The 12,712-nt window shown below is 45.7% G+C and overlaps 1 protein-coding gene across 1 annotated transcript; it reads left to right on the top strand.

The window, feature by feature from the left end:
• Nucleotides 1-5,982: 5,982 nt before the first annotated feature.
• On the top strand, nt 5,983-11,844 carry LOC125533233. Its single transcript, XM_048696956.1, has 9 exons — nt 5,983-6,217; nt 7,915-8,159; nt 8,446-8,552; nt 8,641-8,739; nt 8,851-8,930; nt 9,967-10,005; nt 10,285-10,348; nt 10,489-10,573; nt 11,476-11,844. Exons 1-9 carry the CDS (start codon nt 5,983-5,985, stop codon nt 11,545-11,547), a joined length of 1,026 nt encoding a protein of 341 aa, XP_048552913.1. The 3' UTR covers nt 11,548-11,844.
• Nucleotides 11,845-12,712: the final 868 nt, after the last annotated feature.

Below are 12,712 nucleotides of genomic sequence, written 5' to 3'. Positions count from 1 at the left end.
CCAATCCGCATCATTGCTACTAACATCTTTCAACTTAGTTTTCTCTAGGAACACATATAAAACATAGGGAAGCAACAACGCGAGCTATTGATCTACAACATAGATATGCTAATACTACCAGGACTAAGTTCATGATAAATTAAAGTTCAATTAATCATATTACTAAAGAACTCCCACTTAGATAGACATCCCTCTAATCCTCTAAGTGATCACGTGATCCATATCAACTAAACCATGTCCGATCATCACGTGAGATGGAGTAGTTTCAATGGTGAACATCACTATGTTGATCATATCTACTATATGATTCACGCTCGACCTTTCGGTCTCCATGTTCTGAGGCCATATCTGTTATATGCTAGGCTCGTCAAGTTTAACCCGAGTATTCCGCGTGTGCAACTGTTTTGCACCCATTGTATTTGAACGTAGAGCCTATCACACCCGATCATCACGTGGTGTCTCAGCACGAAGAACTTTCGCAATGGTGCATACTCAGGGAGAACACGTATACTTTGATAATTTAGTGAGGGATCATCTTATAATGCTACCGTCAATCAAAGCAAGATAAGATGCATAAAAGATAAACATCACATGCAATCAATATAAGTGATATGATATGGCCATCATCATCTAGTGCTTGTGATCTCCATCTCCGAAGCACCGTCATGATCACCATCGTCACCGGCACGACACCTTGATCTCCATCGTAGCATCGTTGTCGTCTCGCCAATCTTATACTTCTATGACTATCGCTACCGCTTAGTGATAAAGTAAAGCATTACAGGGCGATTGCATTGCATACAATAAAGCGACAACCATATGGCTCCTGCCAGTTGCCGATAACTCGGTTACAAAACATGATCATCTCATACAATTTAGCATCATGTCTTGACCATATCACATCACAACATGCCCTGCAAAAACAAGTTAGACGTCCTCTACCTTGTTGTTGCAAGTTTTACGTGGCTGCTACGGGCTTAACAAGAACCGTTCTTACCTACGCATCAAAACCACAATGATAGTTTGTCAAGTTGGTGCTGTTTTAACCTTCGCAAGGACCGGGCGTAGCCACACTCGGTTCAACTAAAGTTGGAGAAACTGACACTCGCCAGCCACCTGTGTGCAAAGCATGTCGGTAGAACCAGTCTCGCGTAAGCGTACGCGTAATGTCGGTCCGGGCTGCTTCATCCAACAATACCGCCGAACCAAAGTATGACATGCTGGTAAGCAGTATGACTTATATCGCCCACAACTCACTTGTGTTCTACTCGTGCATATGACATCTACGCATAAAACCTGGCTCTGACACCGCTGTTGGGGAACGTAGTAATTTCAAAAAAAAATTCCTACGCACACGCAAGATCATGGTGATGCATAGCAACGAGAGGGGAGAGTGTGTCCACGTACCCTCGTAGACCAAAAGCGGAAGCGTTAGCACAACGCGGTTGATGTAGTCGTACGTCTTCACGATCCGACCGATCAAGTACCGAACGCACGGCACCTCCGAGTTCAGCACACGTTCAGCCCGATGACGTCCCTCGAACTCCGATCCAGCCGAGTGTTGAGGGAGAGTTTCATCAGCACGATGGCGTGGTGACGATGTTGATGTTCTACTGACGCGGGGCTTCGCCTAAGCACCGCTACAGTATTATCGAGGTGGACTATGGTGGAGGGGGGCACCGCACACGGCTCAAAGATCAAACAGATCAATTGTTGTGTCTATGGGGTGCCCCCTGGCCACGTATTTAAAGGAGTGGAGGAGGGGGGAGGGCCGGCCTAGCTATGGCGCGCCCTGGAGGAGTCCTACTCCCACTGGGAGTAGGATTCCCCCCTTCCATGTAGTAGGAGTAGGAGTCAAGGCAAGGGAAGAGAGAAGAGAAGGAAGGAGGGCGCGCAGCCCCTCCCCCTAGTCCAATTCGGACTAGGCCTTGGGGGGGCACCCAACCTCTCCTCTCTCTTTCCCCTAAAGCCCAATAAGGCCCATATACTCTCTGGCGAATTCCCGTAACTCTCCGGTACTCTGAAAAATACCCGAATAACTCAGAACCTTTCCGATGTCCGAATATAGTCGTCCAATATATCGATCTTTACGTCTCGACCATTTCGAGACTCCTCGTCATGTCCCCGATCTCATCCGGGACTCTGAACTACCTTCGGTACATCAAAACATATAAACTCATAATATAACTGTCATCAAAACGTTAAGCGTGCGGACCCTACGGGTTCGAGAACTATGTAGACATGACCGAGACACATCTCCGGTCAATAACCAATAGCGGAACCTGGATGCTCATATTGGCTCCCACATATTCTACGAAGATCTTTATCGGTCAGACCGCATAACAACATACGTTGTTCCCTTTGTCATCGGTATGTTACTTGCCCGAGATTCGATCGTGGTACATCAAAACATATAAACTCATAATATAACTGTCATCAAAACGTTAAGCGTGCGGACCCTACGGGTTCGAGAACTATGTAGACATGACCGAGACACATCTCCGGTCAATAACCAATAGCGGAACCTGGATGCTCATATTGGCTCCCACATATTCTACGAAGATCTTTATCGGTCAAACTGCATAACAACATACGTTGTTCCCTTTGTCATCGGTATGTTACTTGCCCGAGATTCGATTGTCGGTATCTCAATCCCTAGTACAATCTCGTTACCGGCAAGTCTCTTTACTCGTTCCATAATACATCATCCCACAACTAACTCATTAGTTGCAATGCTTGCAAGACTTAACTGATGTGCATTACCGAGAGGGCCCAGAGATACCTGTCCGACAATCGGAATGACAAATCCTAATCTCGAAATACGCCAACCCAACAAGTACCTTCGGAGACACCTGTAGAGCACCTTTATAATCACCCAGTTACGTTGTGACGTTTGGTAGCACACAAAGTGTTCCTCTGGTAAACGGGAGTTGCATAATCTCATAGTCATAGGAACATGTATAAGTCATGAAGAAAGCAATACTAAACGACCGTGTGCTAAGCTAACGGAATGGGTCAAGTTAATCACATCATTCTCCTAATGATGTGATCCCGTTAATCAAATGACAACTCATGTCTATGGCTAGGAAACATAACCATCTTTGATCAACGAGCTAGTCAAGTAGAGGCATACTAGTGACACTCTGTTTGTCTATGTATTCACACAAGTATTATGTTTCCGGTTAATACAATTCTAGCATGAATAATAAACATTTATTATGAAATAAGGAAATAAATAATAACTTTATTATTGCCCCTAGGACATATTTCCTTCAGTTCTTTCACATATCATCCTCTCAACGACTGCGTAAGAACAAAATCTTCACCCTCACACGTGACGGATCCGAATACTCTGCGCATCCCCAGAAAGCGGAAATTCTCAAAGACTTCTTTGTTTCTCTAATTGGCACCCCAGGCCTGACAACCTGGACCTTTGATCTAAAATCTATATACCCTCACATGGTGCCTGGACTCCACGCCCTCGATGCACCCTTCTCCGAAGATGAAATTAAGCTTGCGTTTCTCACTATGAACCCCCAAGCCAGCCCGGGACCGGATGGCTTTGGACCTACTTTTTATAGATCGTTCTGGCCACTAGTCAAAAACCTTGTTCTACCTTTCTTCTCACATTTCCACCAAGGTATCGTAGACACAGAACATCTAAACCATGCCCACATTGCCCTCCTCCCTAAGAAGGACGCGCCGACCTCCCCTGACGCTTTTAGGCCCATCTCGCTGCAAAATTGCCTGATCAAAGCTGTTGCAAAAGTTATCACATCTCGTCTTAAACCATTCATTCCTATGCTAGTTTATGGCAATCAAACCGGCTTCATTTCTGGTAGAAACATCGGTGAAAACTTTGTCTTCACAACCGATCTCGTTAGCTCTTGCCACTCTCGCAAAAAACCTACCATGGTATTCAAGTTGGACTTCCGAAAAGCTTTCGACTCTGTCGCATGGCCTGCTCTACAAAAATTCTGGCAGTACGGGGTTTCCTCGCACCTTCCGCGGTGGATCTCCAAACATCCTCCTCACCGGAAAAAACGGCCATTCTCCTGACGGGGTTCAGGGCAAATGGATCCAATGCAAAAATGGTTTGAGGGGGCGACCCCAGCTCTCCCTACCTCTTTCTTATCGTCGCGATCTCCTTCAACAGCTCATCCTCCAAAACTCAGACCCTGCAACTTCCACATCCTATCTCTCCCACCTGCGCTCCCACTGTCTCCAATACGCGATGACACGCTCATCCATTGCAGCCGCTCCTCTGCACGCCTCAACCCTCAAAACATCATAAAACACCTTTTGCACATGCCACCGGTGTCACCAATCAAACTTTGCTAAGACTAACCCTAGCCACCTTACAACCTGACGAACCATGGTGCTCTGGCTAACCCTCACCATCTACTACAATCGCCTGGCCATGGATGCTCTTGCCGCTTCTTTCCGCAAACTTATCTAGACTCCCCTCGCCCCCACCAGGCAATCTCACTAATATCTTCAATCCTCTGCTAGAACAAAGCTAGGAACTACTTTCTGGTTGGCATGCCAAAGCTTTCTTGATAAAGGTGATCGGCTCATCCTCATCTCTTCTGTCTGGATTCAATCCTCGTTTATTTTCATGTCTGTGTTCGCATCCCAAAGGAAAACAATCAAAACCTGGACTCGCTGAGGAGAGCATTTTTTGGGCAGGTGAGGACGCTTGCTGAGGTTCTCAATGTCTTATTGCATGGAAAAATGTTTGCTTACCAAAAAAATATAGTGGTTGAGGGCTCAAAAACCTACATGTGCAAAACAACTGCCTTCTCATGAAATTCACTGCCAAAGCTCTCTCCACTACACAAACCCCTTGGCTAGAATGGTTAGATCTCCAACACCCTAATGCTCTAGTCTCCCCACCCCCGCAAACCTCTTTCCTTTGCCGCACAATTTCACAGCAACTCACCTCTCTACAAAATATACCTTTGTGTTAACAAATAGCGGTTCACACACCTACTTTTGGCTAGATACCTGGTTGACTCCACAACCCTTGGCCACTACCTTCCCCCACTTATTCTCCCACTCCACTCTAAAGCTGGTTAAAGTGGCTAACATTCTGCATTTCGGTATTCAAGCTAACCTCCGTAACCCGTCTCTCTCTACGGCAGAACAAGAACTTGTCTCGCTTGTGGCTGTTTTGCAGGACTTCATGCCTTCGCCTGGGGAAGACCAACGGTTCTTCGACATGGCATTGCCTTCTCCACCAAACATGCATACGCCGCCCTCATGGAGCAGCCAGATCACGATCATCATGCTCCGCTCATCTGGTCCGCAAAGATTCCTCGGAAGCTCAAAGTCTTCGCTTGGCTGCTCTTCAAAGACCGCCTCAACACCAGGTGCAACCTTGCACACAAACATATAATCGCCTTAGATATATGCCCTCGGTGTGCGAGGCTGCCAGAAGACTCCAGCCACCTGTTCATCTCATGCCCTCTCGCCAATAGGATCTGGCAATGTCTTGGCCTTCTGCCCCAGTCGTGACGATATCACAGACCTCTGGGATGTCGCTACCCCTCCTCACCTCCCCACCTCCACATGGCCTTCAGTCCTCTTGGCCCTGCTATGGATGATCTGGTCTGCTCGCAATGACATGGTATTTAGGGACTTGATCAAAGTTCTGTAATAACCCTTAGAAACCTTATTTCCGCTCTGGATCTTTGGTCTCATCGTCTTGTGCTAGCCACAGGACAAGGAGGACGTCTTCTCGTGGCGTTCCTACCTTTCTGCACGGTGCACCGTGCCTATGTAATGATGTACTTACTGCCTCGGCAGTCCTTTGAGTAATATATTCAGGTGGGCGAGCTCCCCCCGGTGATTCTCAAAAAAAAGAAACCTGTGTCGAAGCTACAGATGCGGGGAGTGATTCCGAAACTTATGTCAGTGCTATGGAACGTAAGTGCCAACTTTGCTGGAGCGGATGGCCGCGATAGCTACATGTGCACGGCCATGGAGAAGCAGTCTTTGTGCGGTGCCTCCGAGAAGGCCAGCTGTGGTCGAAAGAGCAGTTCAGAAATTCTAAGAATAGGCGAAAAAGTGGGGCCAGAAGTCCACGACACAAGGCGTGATGGTGTGATCATGCTAGAAGTAGGCGAAAACGTGGCGCCTAAAGACCATGACACAAGGCACACAGATGTGGTCGTGCCAGAAGAGCCAGATGTACTGCGAGTTACATTCATACCAGGTGTGACGAGCAGGGCGGGCGGTGCACCGGAAATCCAAGGCGCGAGACGGGGCGCGCCAGGACACGCATTGGGAGACGCGTACAAAGGCATGTACGGTGCGAGCTGAGACGCTCCGGACACTACGCACGCTGCATCAGGCGAGCGAGGCGTATCATCCAGTTCATGCATGGAGCTGGCTTACGGAAGCGCCAAAGTACGTACGACCACATGCAGCAGCAGCAACGTCTTAGCATGCAAAGCAAAAGAGGTAGGCCCATGTGACGCATCAGAAGAGGAGCCGGACCAGGAGACAGGCCAATCCGCGGGTGGTAATCAAAGTTTTAAATCGCGGGCGAAACTCGAGCGATCATGGCGCAACTCGCTGGACGAAACGGCGCTAAATCCCTTCGCTATTGCTGCAATTTAGCTAGGACAGGCCGAAAGAGAGGCCCAAAAAGGGCTTGGCCCAAATTTTTGCCCGATAAGCCAGAGGAGCTCTTCCAGAAACCTAGCATCGTATCCCTCTCTTCCCGTTCCTTTCCTTCCCTCCACCGAAAACATTGTGGCGGCTGCGTGGTTACTCACAGGTGCGCTCGGCAGGCCGGCCGTTGCTTGACCGGAAGCAGTGATAGCAAGGCGACGCCCAAGACTCCGGGCAGTTTCTGCAATAGTGGGCAGCGACCACGTTCCGCCCCATAGCTTCACACCACGGTCAGGAAGGCTGCGACCGGCGACGAAGGACCTCTGCAAAACGACGTCTATGAGTCCTCCAATCCTCTCTGTCCTTCATTCACTCATTTGCCATTTGGTTTAGTAGCAGAACAGCTAGTAGACCTAGACTGCAGCTGATTTGTGAACACTTGTTTTCTGAATTTATACATGTTTTCTACTGAAAATCCCCTGTTTTTTAGTGAAAATCCTCTGTTTTCTGAGACAAATATGCACATGTACTACTTGAGACTTCAGAATGACAAGCACATGCACTGTTCCCGCGAAAGTGCTTAGCGGCCGCTATTGCGGGCTATAGCGGCTGGCCAAGCCTGCCGCGAAATGACTTTGCCCGCGATTTGAAACTTTGGTGGTAATGGGCAAGGCACATTGCCTGGTGGCCTGCGTGGGGTTTGGCCTGGTGGTCTGTGTGTGGACGTTGAGCTCAGCTACAGCTGCGGTGCTGCCGACCAGTCTAGGAGGGACGTCAACAGCGCATTGAACATATAAAGGATAAGCCACTGCGCCCAACTAGCGGCACCAGCCAAGTCTCCTTTTATTCGCCATAACAGTTCAACCCATGATTGGCCAGCCCTCTCTCTACAGTAAAAATATCTCCTCTGATCTCCCTCATCCCACCTCCCTCTCGGCCGCCTCTTCTCCTCCACCTCTGTCTCCACCACCTCCTCCTCTCCTGCCTCCACACAGGCCAGGCTGTGAGCTTGGGCCGGTCGGAGAGCTGGTGGCCGGCGGCAAGGAGTGGAGGACATGGCGGGGCGCGCGGCGGTGCGGAGAGGCAGAAGTCGCCGTCTCTGCTGGTCGACGATGGAGAAACGGCCACAGCCGAGGAGGATAGCCATGGAGGGGAGGGCGCGGCCTCGATCCGGATGAGGGGAGCAGCAGTTGCGCCCCTCTTCTTCGCGCGCAGTGGCCGGGGGCCTCGGCTAGGAGCTTTGCCCTCTTATTCGCGCGCGGTGCAGCGGTGACCTGAGGACGAGTTGAGGCATAGTGGTGGTTCCAACACACGTCGCAGGGGGAGGCGGCGGTGCTTCCTTGCCTCGTCTGTTCCCCCACCCCCCTCCCGCATCTCCTCTGCCATTGGTGCGGAGGCGAGCTTCCCGGCGATGGCGGCGGCGCTGGATTCAATCTGCAGGAGAGAGAGGGAGGTGCGTCTTCGAATGGGAGAGGGTCTCCGCCGGCGTCGGCCTGCACCGGCGACCTCGCCTTCCAGGGCGGCTTGACTACAGTCTACAGGTGACTACGTCTTGTTCTCTATTGATTTTCCTCTTGTCTGGTCGAATTCCGTGGTCAAAACAGTGGCAGTTTTCTTCATTGGCTAATCTGATTTGGGGCTGAGTTTTGCCCTAGATTCCTTCTTCTTACAGTTCCTTTACAACTTGCTGTTCATGGCTTGCTATGGTTGCTAGGTGTATAGACATACATGCACATGTATATCTAATTGGATTGTTAGCTGGCATTTTCTCTAATGTACGTCTCTGAAATTACTAATATGTGGACTTCCTAAACATGATATTTGCAGATAGGAGAACAAATAAATAGGACCAAGAAAATTAGTTGCTCGTATATTCATGTATCGCGGAGAGAAGTACCCGATTGGAGAAATTTGGTATGCCGAGTAATCTGCAGGTACATAATTATCATCATAGAAAATAGAATTATCTGAGTATTGTTTGGAGGATAACAACTCCTCAAATTGGCTCATTTATTAATTTAGACCGTATGCGGAGGCTGACGAATGGGGAAGGTGGAGAGCAGTGGCGGATCCGCCTCCTCGGCATGGCTCTCGTTCCTTCGGCTGTTGCTTACGGTTGAGGTTCGATGCCGCCCTCATTTTGCTTTTTGCATGGCCCTGTTAACTTTGCTTTGGCTTACGTCGTGCTGTTCTGTTTTCCTCTTTTACTTCTCCTTCCCTTGCTGGTGCAAGATCGTCCAGTACGTTGTTCATCCTTCGGCTCGCTGCTCGGGCTGATGGTTCGTGCGACATCCATGCTGTTAACCAACAAGGTTAGATATGCTCTAATTGGCCTGGTTGGTTAGTTCTTGGTAGATAGTCCATGAATTCGGGCGTTTGTACAGCCAGCTTGCTGTCTATATGTTTTGGTGTTTGCCTGCTATACCTGTCGTGCTGTTTGTGGGTTTTTTCATCGGATCTCGTTAGGAAAAAGTGGGTTCTTGTTTACTTATGCTCTTCCTGGTGGTTTGCTTCCTGGTTGATTGAGTGCTCATATGTCGTTGGTTGATATCCATGTTTGTAGTGTGCCCAGTTTTTGTACCTTCTTGATAATTCCCAATAGACTGCAGTACCTGCTCAGGTTAGTACTTTGAGAGAAATATATGCAGCAAGTAATAGTTGTTCCTTGCTAATAAAGGACAGCTAACTACACAGATAATTAATCTATGGATTATAAAATCCAGTAGATTGTTTATATATGCACCAGGTAATGGTTGTTGCTTGCTAATAAAGGAAGGATATCTAGATTTTTTTTCTGTGGGTTGCAAAATGCAATACACCATCTGCTTATTGTTTTTATACATGCTTGCCTGATTATTTTTGTTCCTTCACAGTGAAGAACTGAAATACCTGAAGAGAACATCAGGAGGCGATGCTAGAAGCTTGCTTGTGTGCTAGCTGTTGTTGCGATTCGAAGGAATTTGCAAGTTCTCACTAAATGGAAAAAAGACGCACTATGATGAGAGATGACTAAATGTACAGTTTTGAATCCCATTGTCATCAGTAGTTTAAATACCTTTGCCATCAGTAGTTTAAATAGCAACCAGAATTTCTTTTCCTGAGCCAGTGATTAATGGGTGCTAAAGCTGCTCTGCATATTAGTAAAAACATGATGTATTTTAACTAGAAAGTATAATTTGTTTACTGGACCAGTGACCGATCAATGTTGAATTAGCTCCAAATATTTTGTGGAAGTTCGCTGAATCACTTGTCTGAATGTTGCTGCAGATTCATACGACTTTGAATGTTGTTCTGTAACCGATGACTCAAAGTGATTATACACTGAAACCCTTTTTGAAAATGAAACAGAAACCTTACTTGAGAGCAGGCAGAGGCGTGGAGCCAATGGTATGCTCTTGGATCAATATTCTACAAGTTAAAGAACATTCATATGTTCTAGCATCTATAGATTTACATTTTCCTTTTAACAGTCTAATTACTACATGTAAAAACTGCATCCATTTTGGTATGTGATACTGCAAGTGTAAATTAAGAAAGTAGCCTTTACGGTCTAGCTTCAGTATCTGTAAATCATGGTTACATACATACTACATAAAAAATGGAGCATCCTTATGCTACCAAATTATTTGCTTGATCTGGTTTGTTGGTTTCTGAATACTTTTACAGGTGATGTTGTTGCCTGCTCTTCTAAACTGCCGCTTGTTCATCGTTTGCTGTTTTGCCTATCAAGGTTTGTGCTTCCTCTTTAAGCTATATTTTCTTTTGGTTATTGTTTTTGTATGCAGTTTTCTTCTTCTCTGTGGCAACGTATTTGGATCATGTTTCTCTCTGAAGCATATTGGTTGTCTGGCTTTATCTTTTTACTAGCAGGAAGGTAACTACTCGAAGCAATTGGCGAGACAAGCATTCGATGGAGCTCAAAGCGTTGATCTTGAAGGAAGGTAACTACTCAAAGGTATGCACCTATTCATGTTGGAGCAGTTAAGTTTGCAAGGATTTGCTGCTGGAGGGCATGGTATGTTCTCTCAAGAAGTTCTTTGTGATCCGGTGACATCTTTTGGCCTATTGGGGAACTGGACATGATTTATATTGCGAAGTTCAACGTATGGATGACAACTTCCTCTTATATCTGTTCTGTATATTTTATATACATGGTTTTTTTTGTTCTATCATGTGCGTTCCTGCTGCAGACTTTTGTAGGGAAATTCACCATGGAAATTTAAATAATGGTTCCCTGCCCAGCCGTTTACTTTCTTGCATTTATTCTTCATGCTATAGGCCACACTTTTCCTATTTTGTTAAAGAAGTGAACTCATTCCTAAACTTCCACCGTATATACATTAACACTGGGATACTGTACCAACCCAGCAATACTCTGATCCTTCATTATTTTCTGAAAAAAACTATGAATTTCTCTGTGTCAGTGTAGTACTATATCCCACAGATTCTTCTTTGTAACATGTTCATCTATTTGGGTGCATGCCTTCAAGTTGTAGTATATTGAGCACCCTGAGATAATCATCGAGAAGTTTGGTGGAATTTTAAATGATTTATTAAGCGACCTTTTTGTAGTATTGGTAGCTAAAAATGAGATACTTATGCTTGTTGATGCCTTCCCTTTTTGTAGTAACATCCATGTGTCCAGCATATGTAGAATATTAGAATTTTCTTGGCTGTTTATTGTAGTTCGTTCTCAGGGTTTGGAAAATTCTTTAGCTATATTCCTTGTCTCAAGCGAGCATGAGCAATATCTTCTTTATGCCGCATGCCGCCAAGTTTCTCTATTTTAGATGGTTGTGTTTTTCCGCTTCTAAAAAGGGATATGTATTTTATTAATCTGACTATCATTTTTGGTAGGTACATACTGAAGGATGTTTTGAGGCTAGCACCTGCTTTAGAAGTTTTGCAATTCACAACAATACCTCATAATTTTGATTTGATGTCCAGAATGTCAATTGAAGAATGAGCCTATGAACTGCATTATAGTTTGTAATATATCCTTATATATGGTGCTTGTGGCGTTTTTTTTTCAATTATAAGTTTACATTTATGGGTATTACAAAGTCCCCCTTTCTTTTTCCACAAGGGGCAGTAGCTGTGCCATTCGATTCGAAGGACAAAGAATTGATCACAATGGGGTAGCATTCAGGATATATACACAAGAGTATAGAACCAAATTATATGATGTAATTGACCACTATTTCTATTAACTTCTCTTGTGCACAATGTTCATGAGTTCATGTATTAAGTACATTTTATTGTGTCACTTGTGTTTACTCTTTTTTTAATGCAAGTTTACAGCTACTCGGAGTTCCTAATTGCAGACTCAACTATCTTGACCTACCGACGATCTAATTTGTGGCATTATTACCTTAAGAAAATATTTGCATTTAATTTTCTTTATATATATAGGGGTATAAGTTCTTACCAAATGTACTTAAATATACGGTTATTGAAAAAATGCTAATATTTTCCACACGAACATGGTTTTAAACAGGTCTTTGCGCCATTTGGCGCAACTGGTCATTTAGTGTGGAGGAAAGGACACCACCTACACCCGAACATCTACAGCCGGTGTTACACCCATATCCGAGGAATACTCTTCGGACGATTGACCCGGTAAAGGTGAAAAGGAGTGGGCGATGGTGTCTATCAAGTGCCGAGGAACCGGCAAAATTTGAGGACGCAAATATGATGGAGTATTGGCGTCAGGCTATGAAAGAAGAGTTGAGGTCGATCCATGACAATAATGCATGGGAGTTTGTGGATCTTCCCAACAATGAAAAAGCTATGGAGCTCAAGTGGGAATTTAATGTCAAGAAAGATGTTGAAGGGTGCATGAAGCACAAAGCGAGGTTTGTAGCCAAAGAGTATGTACAAAAGGAAGGTGTGGACTTCGAAGAATTGTTCGTTCCTATTACAATGATGGAGTCGGTGAGATTACTTATCGCTCTGGCGGCTCAAGAATTATGGAAAATACATCACATGGCATGAAATATTGCAATCCATTTGACGCTCCAATGAAACCTCATCTTGAGCTAAGCAAGAAGAGCAAATTTAAAGCACCCACAGTTAATGCAATAGAGTATATTGC

Source organism: Triticum urartu, chromosome 1, assembly GCF_003073215.2.
Source record: "Triticum urartu cultivar G1812 chromosome 1, Tu2.1, whole genome shotgun sequence".
NCBI classification, from domain to species: Eukaryota; Viridiplantae; Streptophyta; class Magnoliopsida; order Poales; family Poaceae; genus Triticum; species Triticum urartu.
The sequence above is the reverse complement of the archived record's forward strand: the minus strand, read 5'-3'. Positions and strand labels throughout refer to the sequence as shown.

Bases quoted from the DNA above. Each gene is read 5' to 3' on its own strand.
- LOC125533233 (XM_048696956.1), top strand. From the start codon at position 5,983: ATGGAGAAGCAGTCTTTGTGCGGTGCCTCCGAGAAGGCCAGCTGTGGT. The intron at 6,218-7,914 runs GTGTGACGAGCA...GTTGAGGCATAG, and splicing joins GCGAGTTACATTCATACCAG to TGGTGGTTCCAACACACGTC. The intron at 8,931-9,966 runs GTTAGATATGCT...AAAATGAAACAG, and splicing joins CCATGCTGTTAACCAACAAG to AAACCTTACTTGAGAGCAGG.